Below are 15,524 nucleotides of genomic sequence, written 5' to 3'. Positions count from 1 at the left end.
GCGACGCGAGGTACAAGGCAGGGCTGACGCCAAGTCACGTGCCGATAAGATAACACCCGACCGCGCTTTAGCTTCTAGAAGTAGAACATTCGCGCTTGCAGCATCCCTCACTACAAACATGTCTCTCGCCGATTATCTGGCTAAGAATTACCTCACTGCCGACTCGGAAAAAAAGTCGAAAAAGCGCAAGCGCAAGAACAAGGATGGTGGCCTGGTGATCGACGATGATGACAATTTGGGTTGGAAAAACACTGCGGACGAGGATGACGAGGATGCGCCCATGGTTGGTAAGGCCGCTGTCTCTATCTCTTCAAGAATCAGTACTGATACACATTACAGTTGGCGGAGGCTCCTTGAAAAAATCAAAGAAGAAGTCGAAATCAAATGGTGCTGCAATATGGACCGCAGTCGGCGTCGCCGCACCCTCACACGCACAACAAGTCGCTGCGGACGAAGCTGCGGCCAATGCGATCATCGCATCAACAGTTGCCGATCGTGAGAAAGCTGCGGAAGCCGAGGACGAAGCTCCAGAAATGGTTGACAACGATGGTGTTCTGCGGATGGAGTCAGGCGCAAAAGCAGGCCTGCAGACGGCTGCAGAGATGGAAGCAGATATGAAGAAGAAGGAAGAGGAAGATAAGCGAGAAGCAGCGGAAGCCGCGAAGCAATTGGGTGGCGCTGCGCAAGAAACCATCTACCGTGATGCTAGCGGTCGCATAATCAATGTCGCAATGAAGCGCGCAGAAGCTAGAAAGAAAGCCGAAGATGAAGAGCGCAAGGAGCGCGAGAAGCAAAAGGCCGCCCGGGGTGATGTGCAAAACGCAGAAGCCGAGAAGCGGAAACAAAAGCTACAGGATGCGAAGACCATGACCATCGCACGATATGCCGACGATGCGGAGCTGAACGACGAGCTCAAAGAACGGGGCCATTGGAATGATCCAGCTTCAGGCTTTTTACGCAAGAAGAAGGCGGGACGAAGCATAACAGGAAAGCCACTGTACCAAGGTGCATTTCAACCGAATCGCTATGGCATTCGGCCTGGTCACAGGTGGGACGGTGTAGACCGAGGGAATGGCTTCGAGAGCCAGTGGTTCAACGCACGGAATCGCAAAGCGAACGTCGAAAAGCTTGAATACCAGTGGCAGCAGGACGAGTAAGGCTTGACGATATCCTGCAAAACAAAGCATAGCATAGCGTGGCGTTTGGGAACAATCATCATATCACACCTTCCCGTGGTTTAGGGTAGACTTCTATATTATCAGCATCTGCTCTACTTCGACACCTTCATTTTCTTGTTTTCATTTTTTATCACGTCTCTCGCAAGCGCACATTTCGGTGCGATCTAGCCTGGCTTGAGTGGCTTTTCGCAACCTCTCGGACATCAGTAGCCCCACTACTACCTCAGCCGCAAATCCAGCCTTCGTCTACCATTACCTCTCTCAGAACAAGCCAATTATTTGTGTCACTTACGATGCGCACACTCAACTCAATGCCTGGTTCGCGCCTTTCTCCCTTTTTTGCGTGTTTCAACACAACCCGTAGTCATCATGGCCTACAACCCCGTTATGCAGGGTGAGCAGATGCAATATCAAGACCCAAGGGCTTATCCACAGAACTACGAGATGCGATCGCTAGCGTCTTCGTACACTAGCACCAAGGGCAGCTTCTTCTCACACAGTACACCGGTACATACGGATGCGACGGGTATCCATCAACGCGATCACAGTGGGAAATGGACCCCTGGATTCTGGAAACAGTTCCCAGTCCTTGCCATTCTGTCCATCCTCGGTATTCTGGCCAGTATGTGAGAACCCCATGGGCTTTTGATCGCTCCTAATGAGCCCTGTAGGCACCATAGCCAGCGTGGTAGTGTTGATGCAAAGCCACCATAAATCACTAGACGATTGGGGTTACGGCATTGCACCATCTGTTTATCTAGCCATTGCGTCTGTCGTAGCCAATGCCTTGACGGCTTACGCGTTGGCGATCGGGCTAGAGATTACGTTCTGGAGGAATGCGCTTCGAGGACACACGGTTCGTACGGCCGAAGTTATCAGCGGGCTTTGTTAACTTCATCAAGCTTGCTGGACTCAACCAGAATTGGCTGAATGGACATAGCATCTACCATGCTCTATTACACGGCCTGCGACCAGGAGGAAGAATAACAGCGCTTGGTGCGTTGTCTACAGGATAACAGAACGAATCTCACTAATGAATTGCAGCTTGTGTCTTCTCCGTCTTAGCATTGCTTCGAGGTCCGATCAATCAGAGAGCCTCCGCTGTTCAGAGTAATGTGGGCTACAACACGTCTGGAACACTCCAGCTTCCTGTAGCGCAACGGATACCTGATGGCTACACGGCAATCACTTTCGATACACGGTCAAGTACCGCCATGGTTGGGAGGCTAATGCCCGACTTCGCGCAGATTATGCAGGACTACTCGGCACGAGCCAACATCAGCATGGCTCACAGTGATTGCGGTGAAAGTTGTGTAGCATCAATCAAGGTAAATCCTTCTAATACATTATGAAAGATATCAGAGCTGATATAAAGACAGGGCTTTGGCTTCAAGACGTCATGCGACACCACTGACTTTACCCTAGAAAAGTCCACTACCGGCGGTGCGTTCGATCAGACTATCTTCGAGGCATCCACATCTCTGTATCCAATCGGAGAAAGGGTTACGGGGCAAACAGGATACGATAACGCGGGTATACGGTTCAACGTCACCTACCGCGATTCTAGATCATATCGCGATGGGTCCTCCGTCATGGTCATGAAGTTCAAATCGCATATATGCAACCTCACAGGAAGCACCGCCGAGTACAAAGTGCGCCTATCTTCACAAACCATTTCTCTGGCATCAAATCGCTCCGAAGATATCTTCTTCGAAGACCAGTCCGTATCCGAATATCCCCCCAAACGCAGCACACCCAAATAACACCTCATCGCAGCATCATGCCAGGGCCCGGCAGCTTCAAACAAAGCGCAATCGGCGGCTTCGAGTACGCGGCAAATTACCTCTTCACATCCAAAGCAACCTTCGTCTTCGTCGGCGCACGGAGCTCAATCAGAATGACCGGCTCTCTCGCCAACGAAGTAGTCCGCGGGCCCTTGACCGGCTGGGAGGAAGAGTTCCTCGACCCCATGGACGCCATGCTCGACAAGATGCGCGAAATCGCTTTCCGAACCGCTGTCCGTGTGGGCAGAGATCAGCCGAATAACATCACTGACGCCGACCAAACCATCGCGTTCCAGGGATCGAAGACACGCTCCATCTACGTCACGGACTTTCGATACATGCTCGTCGCGGGGATTTTGAGCATCTTGAGTGTCGTTACTATTTCGCTTCCCTTCCATGGCTGGTGGCAGCTCGGCAGGACTGTGTCGCTGAGTCCGTTGGAGATTGCGAAGGCATTCGATGCGCCGATTCTGGCGCAGGTTGGGAGTAATCTGGACCTGTCTGATTCGAAGAATTTGGGCTCTGTTGCTGGTGTGAGAGTGCAATATGGCGTTAAGGGTGACGAGCAGGTGTATAATGGTGGGTACGGGGAAGGGCTGAAGCGGAAATTGGTTATTGGGTATGGGGGCTATGTAGGCAGACCGAATCGGGGGGATGTGTTTGGTAGTTGAAAGGAGAATCTACATCCTTGCACATGCTGGAGTGGTATCCATACTTCACTAATACATTTGATCAGTCGAATATGTGATATCTGAATTTTCTCTAGCACTGGTGAGTGTCCACTCCGACACCGCCAACACTCATGCTATGATCATGCTATGAGTATGTTCATTGGACATGCTCCCGGGTCTGTAAGGTCTTATTATTGATTGGCTGTTAGCCATTGCTACGGTTCTGCTCGCTGACTTCCCATGAGGTTTTGGTATCAGTGGGGTCGCGACAATCTGGAGAGAGTTCGGAACTCCTGTAGTCAGTTTGCGAGCACTACCTCGAGTAGTCATTCATCATTTGCGGTCGCTAGTTTTCTTGGCTGCGGTCGTGGACTCTTGTAAAGGACTGACTCAGCGCCTGCGAACTTCTCCTTCGACGGTTCACTTCCTGTACGTCTGGGGCAGGTCGGATGGAGTCAAAGCTCAGCGTGCTTCGAATTCTGCGCAGTGACTTTGGCTCTGTGGAAGATGTGGGGCGTGGAGAGCTCCTTGGGTTTGAACGGCTTTTGCTGAGGTCAGCAGATTGAAACGATGCTCTAGAGGACTTTTTGCGGATCTCTTTGGGTCTCGCTTCTTCACTACCGGGTCCTTCGGTAGAGTGTCGTTTAGTATTTCTTGTGTAGCTTGTGTCCCTGTTGCTCACAGGTGTTCTGGGGCCGAGGGTTGTTGTCCGGTCGTATTTGTTGCGCTTTTCCGTGAAGTTATCCATCATACGGACCACCCAATCATTATCCTGTGCATTCGATGGCTCCGACCCACGTCTTCTACGCCTGTCCGATTTGATCGGTCGATGACGCTCTCGATGTGATCTATAGTCACGCTGACTGCGTACAGCTCTTGAGTGATCCCATAGAAACTCACGCTCGTAATCAGGTACCCATCGCTTGATGATGATGGTCGAAGGGTCGGTCTATCCATATGTTAGCCCAATTATCAGTGTCTCTCGGCATGTAACCTCACCTCATCATCTTGCCATGGGATCTCGTATTTGTCCAAAGTACGTGTGGATATCCATTTTCTTGCCATACGTGTGACGATCATCTCCATGCCGTCTATGATCATCGATTCGTCTGTATTATGCAAGATTTCGTCGATTTGACCACCGTTTAGTCCAACAGCAAGCAGCTCTCCCTTCATCAAATTCTTGTACCACCCCTCTTTTTCCGTTATCTCCTGTTGAGTTAAGTCTTCATCGTCAGGCATTCGCCGGGTCGCCAGGATCTCATCTGAATTCTTGACTCCGTGCTTTGCCATATTTCTCTTCAGTCTTGCTATGTATTCCTGCTCCATAGCTTGTTTCTCTTGTCGCTGCTGTTTTCGTGCTTCTTCTTCATACAAGCGTCTTTGTTTATATTCCTCTTCCTTACGCAATTCATCCATTGCCTCTCTTCTTATAGCGTGTTCGGTTCGAAATGGTTCAGGCTGTACCTCAACGTTTGCGTCCAGGTTTCCACGAGATGTTCCATGCCTGCGAAGCCGAGGAGTAGGATTTCTCAAATCAAAGCTACTCTGTCGACGACTCAGTGTGCGCGAACTTGGCCCGGATGCCAAGCAGTCATTTGATAGGCCTTCTTTGGATACTGTTAATCTTGGACCCGCAGCACGGTTTGGACCAGGCCAGGATGATGTGTCGACTCGTTGCATAGCTTCATGGTAGAAGCGCAGTATCTCTCCGCGTACCTGAACATAGTTGGGGTTAGTCGGCCCATCAAACTTGTTGAGGCTGAAATGATCCAACTCGAGCCCGTACTTGCGATGGCCGTCTAGGGTTGCGCTCTTCTGGTCCACGATAAACTCATCTATATCATCTTTTCCAACAATCTTTCCTAGTTTTGATGGTCGTTGCTCAAAGAAGCAGGTGATCAGAGGTCCTCCACCGATGCACAGTCGCACGAAATCATCGGTGACATCAAGTAATGCGCCATTATCCGACGCTATGCTCTCGAGAACCCCAGTCTCAAGCTTTCGAGACAAGTCAGAAGATGCAGCAATAGCAGCAAACAGAGCGCTATCTTGTGTGAAAGATTGAGTTCCTCGATGCGGCGTTCCGAGGAAAACTATCCCAACGGTCGAGTCAAACACGCCAGGATAAGCATCCTGCTGCATTTTTGCCAGATTCAGAGCTCTTTGAACGACCAAGCCGCCAAAACAATGCCCTACGAAGATCAATGGACGCTGCAAGTCTTCCATGCGAATCATGCTAAGACCTAGTAGGAGTTTGTAGGCGATTGTCGAAAGCGAAGTCCTAATTGGAGTTTTGCCCATCCATAGGGAGTCATATCCGAACCTCAGAATCCTCGCTCTTGGAGCAGTGCTTGGTAGCATCGATTCTGACGAAAGCCAGTTTATGCCAGAAGATTTCTCGGTCCAAGTAATGTTCGGTATTGCTCCTGGGAAGAGTTAGTAATGTCTTACATGCAGCGCGAACAGGCGCAAATTTACCCAAACCGTGAACTGCTATAATGTCGACACAGTAGTCGGCTTGTTGCGGATTCATGACTTGCATATTGAGCTGCTCAACAGGCACGGAGTATAAAATCTCCTTCTGCTTAGTCGATTCTCTCTCCTCTTCCGGCAAATCTGGCATCGAAGTATGGACCGTTTTTTTCATGTCGCGATATGCACGATTGCGCTCTTCAATCTCTTCTTCGATTCGATCTGACTCATGTTGGTCATTCATGGTTGCGCCCAGCACCTGATGTTCTTCGAGTTTTCCTTGTACTTCTGCACCAGGAACATCCACTTGACTTCTTCTGTCCGCTTGTTCCTGATCAAAAAGCTCCATTGCAAACGCCATGAATGCATCCCTTTCGTTATTTTTGATTTCAGTCTTCTTTCCTTCCTCCTCTGTTGAGATTGAATGGTGATGCATGAGACGTTCATCACCCACTTCATTCGATTTACCTTGCAGCTTTCCATCAGAATGACTGCTTCTCAACGGAGCACTACCTGACAAGGCTCGAATGGCAAGGTCTTTCGATTCTTGCGTTTGTTGAAGGCTCGGTTTTATGCCGCTTCTTGGTCTAAGTTCGAAAGAAGCTATCGTGTCTCGAATGCGCAGTATATCCCAAGCTTCACAAATCCGATGAAATTCATTTCTCTCCTGCAACGTCGGCGATTCGGTCTTCCGAAGATAACTGCGGACTAACTCTCTGTAGCGGATCTCAATGTCTCCTATTCTAGAATGACGCGCGACGCCTAGAATCTCGTAAGGATCTGGCTTGAACAAGCTCTCATGCTCCATTGAAGCACAGTACTGACGGCGCTAAGAGATTGTCGTTTCTCTTGCACCTCAGTTCCAGAACCGACGAAATTGGCAAAGCCGTGACTCAGTTCTTGGGCTGGTGAGGGTTGCGGATCGTAATGGATGCCGCAGCAGGGTGGGGGCCAGTACGGCGGGGAAACAAAGATCCTCACAGAGTGTGGATATGAACAACTTGCCTCTCGAGCCTCATGAGCGCTAATTCGAACATGTAAGCAATCAAGTGAGCTATTTCGTGGCTGCAAGACTATGTAGCGTAAGCTGATCATAGTGCGCATGCATAAGGAGGGCGGTGTAGCCCTCGGCTCCTGCCTGGATTGGTCCGCAAGCACACCTGCATCGCCCATCTTCTAAATCTAGGAACAACCATGTTTCACCGGTTGCCTTCTCTACTTGGATAATTAAAGATCAAATTGCTAGACACACAGCAAAACGTCGAAGAAATCGCTTGAAGGTTGGAGTCACCTAAAGTCGTCTCCAACACTGACGACCTACTTTACACAAGGCCGAAGAGGTGTAGCGCAGAACAACATCAAGACTGTTCTAGAGCTTAACACATGTCGCCAGCGATACTTCACAGCCGAGTCCCACCCTTCTCATCGAAGTCTTCGCTTTCTCCAGCAAAAGAGTGGATCTATCCAGCATGCTTTCGATACGAAGGCATGTTGCTTGACCCACAACAAGCGCCCCAGCTATTTCTGGAAAGCGATCTTCACATGCCAAAGCTAAATGCCATTTACCATCGCTTATGGCTGGCTGGGCCGATTCGACAAGCCCGACCACTGCATAGACAAAAGTTAATGCAACGTACAATACATCTTACCGAATCGGTCGACGAGCATCTTGTGTGGAGCAAAGACCACATCTTCATCAAACCAATACCAGGATACTTGCTTAATTACGAGCTGTGGGAGGAATTTCTGTGTCCAAGCGAGCAACAATTTGCGGGCGCCACCGGTCTTCTACTTTCGTACGTCTGGCTCGTAGCCTCGCCCATCGACTTTGCCATTGCAATTGAAGAACGTATATTTCCGCCTTCTATAACTTGGGTAGCCTGGAGAAACGTCGTTCATGATATTCTGCGGGACATGGACACTGTGACAGCCCAGGCCGATCAAAGATATCATTATGGTGAACTAAGACTGAGCAGGCTGAATACTCTCTATCGCTTCAACCTCGCCACTTTCTCAGCTCGCGACTTCGTCTATGGTTTCATGTCAAATCCGACCTGTTATACACAATTCTTTGAAAGGAACTTTGGCTGGATAGTTGCAGCGTTCATTTACATAACAGTCATTCTCTCCGCCATGCAAGTGGGTCTTGCGACGTCTCGATTGGAGAATAACGTTTCTTTTCAGAATGTAAGCTACGGAGTCGCGGTAATGTCAATTGTGGTAGTTCTGGTAGTAGCCGTATCTATGTTGGCTGTTTGGTTCGTCTTGTTCTGGTTTCACTTATGCAGCACGATCAGGCATTCAAAGAGGGAGTTGGTGAAGCGAAGTACGATGCGAAGGAACGTTTAATGGCAAACAAAGACAAATTCTCCGTATGTATGTCTGCTAGAAAAATCAATGCATAATTTTTACGCACTTCTATCCCATCATGACTGACTGCTCAATGACAGGCAAACGCCATCCATTGCCATGAGGGCTATTCTTATGGTCCATCATCTTACAGAGATGAAGCCTAGTCATTATATTCAGTATCACCAAATCTTTTATGCAGCTCAGATGTCAGCTGTCTCTGTCATGCTTCTGTACCCCGCGATCGGGACCACAGGGCTGCAGTGGCTTAGCAGATGAGACATCCTAGATTCGCCTTGCAGGCAGACACATCACTCCACCATGTAAAGGTCGACATCCTATTTAAGTACCACCTTTTTGGTATACCCAATAATTTATTTTACTGGATCGAGTGAGGCTAGAACAGCTGCAGACGAATACGGAACTGGCACAGTGACGACTCCGCTGTTGCCTGGCGATATGGAACCTCTGACCGACGGTATACTGCACGAAATAACTCCATTGCCCGCATCTCCAGAAGAACAAGGGCTTTGCGAAGGATGCCAAGCACTGGAGATTGGGACGCATCTCGAGAAATCCGGCCAGGTCAAGGTCGGTTGGCTCACCGAGATCACAAAGTCTTCTCTCAAGTCAGACTGTCGACTCTGCCAGCAATTCTGCAAGATTTTTAGCACTTCAAGTCAGGAAATGTCAAAATTGGATATATTTCGTCTACATGCCCTAAGCTTGGTCGGCGATGAGAAAGACCAAAAGTACTACCATATCGTCCTACTTACTGCTAAGCCGGCAAAGAAGCGGCATGATTCTCAAACGCTGTACTTGTACCCCATACCTATTGGCAAATATGTGACACCGAATATCGCCAACTACGACATGGTCAAGCAGGCCTTGCTCAACTGCGAAGAGAACCATTTCGACAATTGCCGTCCACTCGCGGCCATTAGCAGTATCTTGCAACTGATAGATTGCAGAACGAGAAAAATCATTCCAGCTCTGGAGGGACAACGTTATGTTTGTCTGAGTTATGTTTGGGGCACAGACGAGGATGGAGGAAAAAATTCGCCTCTAGTGCTTCCAAGCAAAATACCAAAAACAATCGAGGACGCCATGCATGTTGCCATAGAGATTGGAATTCCGTTTTTGTGGGTTGATCGATACTGCATTGATCAGACCAATCGGCAGCAGAAGCATACTATCATCCGAAACATGGATAAGATCTACTCTGGTGCAAATTTGACCATTATATCAGCAGCGGGAGAAGACCCTCACCATGGGCTTCCTGGCGTACGTGGCACTCCTCGTCAGTCGCGATTTCTACTGCAAGGAGAATTTTGCGCGTATATTGGTGCGCCGGCCATAAAGGAAGAGATTGAGAAGTCGAAATGGGGTTCAAGGGGCTGGTAAGTAATCTGCTCGTATATTTAGTGAAGAGCCTCCATTGACTATGTAGTAGGACGTACCAGGAGATGCTATTGTCACGTCGACGACTAGTTTTTACAAGCACTCAGATGTACTTCCAGTGTACATTGAGATCCGAGCTCGAAAGTCTTAAGTCTAAGAAAACTTATTTCACCTTGAGGCAATCTCACTACAGAGCATTTCCGATTGGTGTAGTGGGCAATGACTATACTGCCCTGTTACAGCGTTTGTGTGAGTATTGCAGACGTCATTTGTCTTTCAGTGAAGACTCTATCGACGCATTCATCGGCATTATCAATGCATTCGACAGTCCGCAAATCGTGGGAGGCAATCCCGTGGGGCATGTGACTGCTACACACTTCTATGGTATACCTATTATCCGTTCAGAGTATTCACCCGGCATAGCACAGTACACGTTCCTACGCGGCCTTCAGTATGTAGTTTTGACGAACGGCACTCCGTCTTCACAGAAAGAGCCTACATCTATGTTTCCATCTTGGACATGGGCATCAATCAAAGCAAGCGAGGCTTTGGGAAGCCTCTTGGACACTTATTACGACCATAATCATGAGAGAGATTTGAATACTGTCCTAGATCAGGACGTCAATGTCATGTTATGGGATCGCCATAAAGGCGCAGTCAGTCTGTCTAGTTTCGCAAACTCGGTGGACGTCTACACGGACTTACAACCCCTGGCTGGATATCACAACCTGGGCCCGATCATATACGGTTTCGCAACACGAGACCACAGATTCATTCTGGCGTTTGGAAGTTCAATTCGACAGGAGTATAACATTGCATGCCCTACAAGATATGGCAAAGCTTGGAATGTTTCTTTTATGCTTGTCTACTAGAGGTTCTTTATGGTTACGTGATGAGGACCTCTACGTAGATGCTCGTGGCTTGCTAGTAGTGGGTACTGGAAAGGAAACTTATCGCCGAGTAGGGACATGGAATCGTCGTGTTAAATTGGAGACGACAAACATACCCGAGGAAATTCAAGAACAAGTGGTCCTTGCACGCGCATCATCTCTTCCGTCGAGAAACTGGTACGAGAATCCGTTGAAGATCGATAGCCGGCGCGGCCCCAGAACATTGGCAGCTGCAGGCTGGAAGCAACGGACTATGCGTCTAGTCTGAAAGATATCGCTCTGAAGATAGCAAAGACAAGACATCCAGTCAAGTTGAAGGGAGAACAATTATCTGTCTTTTCTAAAAGCCCCGATAATGACTTTTGCCCAAACCTCAGAACCTCCACAAACACAACAACCGATCATAAAAACTCGTGCTAACAAACGTCCTCCTCCCCTCCCGATCTGCTCCCCTCTGACAATCACTCCCATAATTCATGCTCTGATGTTCTTCCATCTTCGCCAGCACCTCAAACGCCCACTGCTCTCCTTCTTTCTTGAGTCTGACAACCCTCGCGCCGGCATGCATACAACTAACCAGCAACAAGACCTCCGTGGGCGGCGGCTCAGAGCGCCACTTCTCCACACCGTGATGGGCCGGTAGTGTGGGTTTACGGTCGAGCAGCTTTATGCGCCAGACGCCGCCGCCGAGATTGAGGTCGGCTAAGATACGTCGTTGGCCCGTTGCGGAGAAGCTGACGAGGCGGATAGAGTCGTCATAACTTCCCGTGACCATCAAGCCCGCTTCGTTGTCGAGATGGAGAGGAAGTATCGCCGTGACGCCAGCTTGGTGGATTTTCTTATCGGTCCAGGAGGTGTATCGCGCTGTTTGGTAGCGGTCATCGTCTTGCTTGTCTTCGTGATCGTGGTCTTCGGATAGTTCTATGAGTTTGAGTGCGCTGTCGTCGCCGCCTGAGAGGATGCTTGTGCCGTCTAGGGCGAAGGAGAGTGTCCAGGCTTCTAGGTCGTGTTTGGCTAGTTCCATGACATTTCCACCAACGCTCTCTCCTTGCTCTTCTTCGCTCTCGTCAATGATACCCAAGCATACCCGCCCATCCGATACCGTCATGCCGACCATGTAACTCTCCGGATGCCATGCGAACGCTGTAATCAACACATTCTCAGGGAAGTACTGAATGGTCTTGATATGCACGATCTTCGGCGTGCGTTTCTCATAGTCGGCGAGTTCGTAGATGGCGAATGAACCAGTGGAGGTTGCAACGCCAAAATTTGAGCTGGGCACATGGGACAGGAAGTGAATATCTAGAATGGCCGAGGGCGTGGGAAAGTTTTCCAGAATGTCGACATTATCCCCATCAACCCTCACCAACACCAAACTGCCATTCCGACTCTGCGTCGCCGTCCCAACGACCTTCGTCTCCGAAGAGTCTTCCGCAGACTTTTCAAGATTGTAAGTCCCAATGACTGCGATGTTGGGCTTGAGAGGGAAGAACTCAATACAGCTGGGCGGTAGGTCGAGTTTGAAGGACGTAAGGGATTTTATTGATGTCATGGTTGCGATTGCGAAATGTATAGTTGCTTTAGGATGCAGCTTTAGAGGTGTACTCGCTTAGTATGGCTAGCGCGTGTAGTGTGTGACTAAGCCTCATGGGAGGCATGTCTCTACAAGACGCATTCTGGGGATTCACATCGCAGCTGTTCTCGTGGAATATGACCTGATACCTCCGGGGCGTAAGAGAAGTCGTCTTTCGTCCTCAAGCGCACGCCATGTGGCACGCGACTCAATGATAAAAGACGCCCCGTTGCCGGTGGCACGTTCTCTAGAGAACTGTTTCGTGGTGTTAGGATCCGGCATTGATCAACTGATTGGATTCGCAATCGATCATGTCGGCGCCTAAAGCTGCTACTGCTTTCATCTTGCCACACCAGGCACATGTTAGTAGATCCTTGAAGGCTTGCCGTAGGATAGCAAATGAGAAGAAGAAAGGAAGAAACTTGTCATGAAAAATCTAATGTACAGAGGACATGATCCGTAAAATCGTATTGGAGGACAGGTTGAAAAATCCGGGTGGGTACGACGTCGTTGATCGGGAGGCTCGCATGTCCATATCGTGGTTCCTGCAGGAGCAACAACATGGTTGTACAATCCGGCCGGTCGACGAAGCGTTCGTTCCAAGATCTGTCCTGTCTGTATGATGCTAAGATGTTGTACACCAGACACTTTTGGTCACCTGTGGGTATCATGAAGCAAGAAAGCCGCCATAACCTGCTGAAAGTGAGTGCGCCTTGCCGAAGCAAACATACTCGGCTCAACCTGTAACACAATAACCCCCTAAACGCCGCAATAACTACTCAGATATCCCACCTGTTCCGTGGTAGAGCACCATACTACTGCTTCTTCGCCGATGCATCCTTGCTCTTCTGAGGAATGGCGGTGTGCTCATCTTCGGAATCATAGTCGTCCTGACTAGAAAGTGTGAGTTCAGCTCGTGCCTTCGACAATGCAAGTGCTAATTAATACTACAATCCGACATTGGAGCGCTCAATCCTCCAGGTATCGGTAGGGTCCGCAGTCCAGTGAAGAGGATGGTACGATTAAGGCCCACCGCAGTCTAGTACACGAACTTACTGAATGGTCCTCAGACGATGACGCTGGTCTAGGTAGGAGTTATAGTTGCCGCCGATGATAGATCCCAGAATGCTGGGTCCAATGTTTTGGCCAAGCTCCGAAGCTCTCAGACGATCATACAAAGTGTCGTACGCCGCTGAGAAGACGTTGAATGCATCTGGAGCTCTACGCGATCCACCGGAGATGTTATTGTCCAATTTGTTGGGATCCTGAATTGACAAGCCGGTGTCCGTCTCCTCTCGGCCATCAATACCGTAGTTTGACTTCGATGAGTTAGCGAAAGGTACGATAAGCGTACGTGCTCAGGAGACATACCTTGTCCAGTATGGCTGGGGGATTCATCTGAATGCGCTTCCTGGCTAGGTCGAAGTCTTTGCCGTAGTACTTGAGGAAGCCCATGAAGCACTCTCCGAGGTTATCCGCCTTCGGGGAATGCTGGATGTAGCTGACAATCAGGCAAATGATGCTGAAACCTCCCAGCCCGCCGGTATGAACCTCATTTAAGCCTCGCATGACCAGCAGCTGCTTGACAAGAGCCACCATGTAAACCATGTCTGGATAATCGATCTTCCACTTGTCGAAGGTTGCCTGCGCCTGTACACCGCTAAGGTTCTCGAATGAGATATCAACGTCGAGGCCAGTAAGTTTGTCTTTGAACTTGATGATAGGTACTCTCGCCTTGGCTATCACGAATGGATTGGCCGCAATACCTACCTTCTGGAGTCTGTAGGATGCCTTGCGTAGAGTTTTGGTGAATGCGTTTTTGTCAACCCCAGCTTCTAGTACTGGAGGACCACCGTTGTAAAGTCTGTCAGACGCATACACAAGATCCATGTCAGCTGTGGGAAGGTAGAGTCCAGCCGGATATGATCCGAAGCATAGAATACGACCATTGTCCTGAGGGAACCACCTCTGGCTGCTCAACGCGTTCGAGATGCGTTGGACAAGCTTATCACGAGCGCTGTGTTCGTATTCCTGCGGAGCCACCCACTCGTAGAAGTCGAGGATCTCGTTGTGTAGCCTACTCGATGTCAGTTCATGTTCCGTCAGTGGGATAGCCGTTCAGCTATGAGGTGCATCTACTTACCACTTTTTAGGTTCCTTGGCAAGATGTTTGTATGTCTGAGAACTAGCAGCCCACGGGGTGGGGTTACTGCTGCGCGAGTTCAAAACCCAGTCAGAAACTATGGGCACATCTTTACCGCCTTTACGCTTCATGCCCGAACCTGGCTGTGGTGGGGGGTACGAGTCGTAGCCGTTCTGACGATCGTAGCCGTTCTGACGAGATTCATCAACGGTGTTGGCGACGTGGTCCAGGTCATTCAGGGAACCCTGCACCGAGCGCCGAGATGCATTGCCGTTGCGCCGATCTCGAATAGGCTCTTCGTCTTCTAATATCTGCACATCAGAATCATCGTCGACTTCTCCATCCTCGCTGACGTCGTCGGCAAACGAGATAAAGTCATCGTTGGCGGCAACAGCGCCGTTTCCGATTGCTTTCTCAGCAGCTGCGTTCTTCGCCTTACGGATGAGCTGGACTACATCCATCTTGACTCCAGTCGTCTCGCTGGGAGGCGGAAGAGAAGTGTACGGATCGGGATTAGACCACTTGGGTACTGAATCGCCATCGTTGCGCGGGGCCATCGTTCGGGCTACCTTGTGTTTACTCCCTTCACCTTTCGCGCCGTCACCGTTGGCCGAGTCACCACTCTCGTCCATGTCGGCCTCGTCGTGATCAGACAAGTCATCAATGTTCATGAAGCGATTGGGGCCATGGGAGACACCATACATATGCTCCTCGCCATCATCGTGATGCTGAAGCAATGCGCGCTCGTGCGGCGCAGGTGGTTTGTAGTACGCGCCACCACGGCGCGAGCCATTGGAGTTGCCTCTGCCATAACGGTCACCGCCGCGCCTTCCCCCGCGGTTGCCTCCACCACGGTTGTTCCTAGCAGGCCCGCGCGGCGCTCCGTTTGCAGGACCTGAAGGCGGGAAATGAGGTGCGGAATGCTTCGATTCAAAAGTGAAATCTGGCCGGTGGTTGTCGCGACCGCCATCACCGAAAGTGACGCGATCTTGCAGCTTTCTTGGTGGCGGAGGTTCGCGCCGCGAAGGACGATACGAGTCACCCATGTTGCGCGTGCGTA

The 15,524-nt window shown here is 50.0% G+C and overlaps 7 protein-coding genes across 7 annotated transcripts; 4 read left to right on the top strand and 3 right to left on the bottom strand.

Moving 5' to 3' along the window:
* Positions 1-118: 118 nt before the first annotated feature.
* SNOG_02129 (hypothetical protein) lies at positions 119-1,157 on the top strand (the record flags this gene model as incomplete). The annotated part of the gene is made up of 2 exons (XM_001792695.1): positions 119-287; positions 340-1,157. The coding sequence occupies 2 exons, from the start codon at positions 119-121 to the stop codon at positions 1,155-1,157; spliced, it is 987 nt and encodes a 328-aa protein (XP_001792747.1).
* A 1,613-nt stretch (positions 1,158-2,770) lies between these two features.
* Positions 2,771-3,633, top strand: SNOG_02128 (hypothetical protein; the record flags this gene model as incomplete). The annotated part of the gene is made up of 2 exons (XM_001792694.1): positions 2,771-2,898; positions 2,955-3,633. 2 exons carry the CDS (start codon positions 2,771-2,773, stop codon positions 3,631-3,633), a joined length of 807 nt encoding a protein of 268 aa, XP_001792746.1.
* Positions 3,634-3,979: 346 nt separating this feature from the next.
* On the bottom strand, positions 3,980-6,469 carry SNOG_02127 (hypothetical protein; the record flags this gene model as incomplete). The annotated part of the gene is made up of 3 exons (XM_001792693.1): positions 3,980-4,582; positions 4,633-6,059; positions 6,088-6,469. The coding sequence occupies 3 exons, from the start codon at positions 6,467-6,469 to the stop codon at positions 3,980-3,982; spliced, it is 2,412 nt and encodes an 803-aa protein (XP_001792745.1).
* Positions 6,470-7,035: 566 nt separating this feature from the next.
* SNOG_02126 (hypothetical protein) lies at positions 7,036-7,288 on the top strand (the record flags this gene model as incomplete). Its single annotated transcript, XM_001792692.1, has 2 exons — positions 7,036-7,062; positions 7,190-7,288. 2 exons carry the CDS (start codon positions 7,036-7,038, stop codon positions 7,286-7,288), a joined length of 126 nt encoding a protein of 41 aa, XP_001792744.1.
* A 203-nt stretch (positions 7,289-7,491) lies between these two features.
* On the top strand, positions 7,492-9,861 carry SNOG_02125 (hypothetical protein; the record flags this gene model as incomplete). Its single annotated transcript, XM_001792691.1, has 3 exons — positions 7,492-8,295; positions 8,406-8,451; positions 8,870-9,861. The coding sequence occupies 3 exons, from the start codon at positions 7,492-7,494 to the stop codon at positions 9,859-9,861; spliced, it is 1,842 nt and encodes a 613-aa protein (XP_001792743.1).
* A 1,260-nt stretch (positions 9,862-11,121) lies between these two features.
* Positions 11,122-12,300, bottom strand: SNOG_02124 (hypothetical protein; the record flags this gene model as incomplete). The annotated part of the gene is made up of 1 exon (XM_001792690.1): positions 11,122-12,300. The coding sequence occupies one exon, from the start codon at positions 12,298-12,300 to the stop codon at positions 11,122-11,124; it is 1,179 nt and encodes a 392-aa protein (XP_001792742.1).
* An 836-nt stretch (positions 12,301-13,136) lies between these two features.
* Positions 13,137-15,510, bottom strand: SNOG_02123 (hypothetical protein; the record flags this gene model as incomplete). Its single annotated transcript, XM_001792689.1, has 4 exons — positions 13,137-13,215; positions 13,378-13,640; positions 13,693-14,398; positions 14,465-15,510. The coding sequence occupies 4 exons, from the start codon at positions 15,508-15,510 to the stop codon at positions 13,137-13,139; spliced, it is 2,094 nt and encodes a 697-aa protein (XP_001792741.1).
* Between the last annotated feature and the right edge of the window lie 14 nt (positions 15,511-15,524).

Source organism: Parastagonospora nodorum (genome assembly GCF_000146915.1).
Source record: "Parastagonospora nodorum SN15 chromosome Unknown scaffold_3, whole genome shotgun sequence".
In the NCBI taxonomy this organism is placed as follows: domain Eukaryota; kingdom Fungi; phylum Ascomycota; class Dothideomycetes; order Pleosporales; family Phaeosphaeriaceae; genus Parastagonospora; species Parastagonospora nodorum.
The sequence above is the reverse complement of the archived record's forward strand: the minus strand, read 5'-3'. Positions and strand labels throughout refer to the sequence as shown.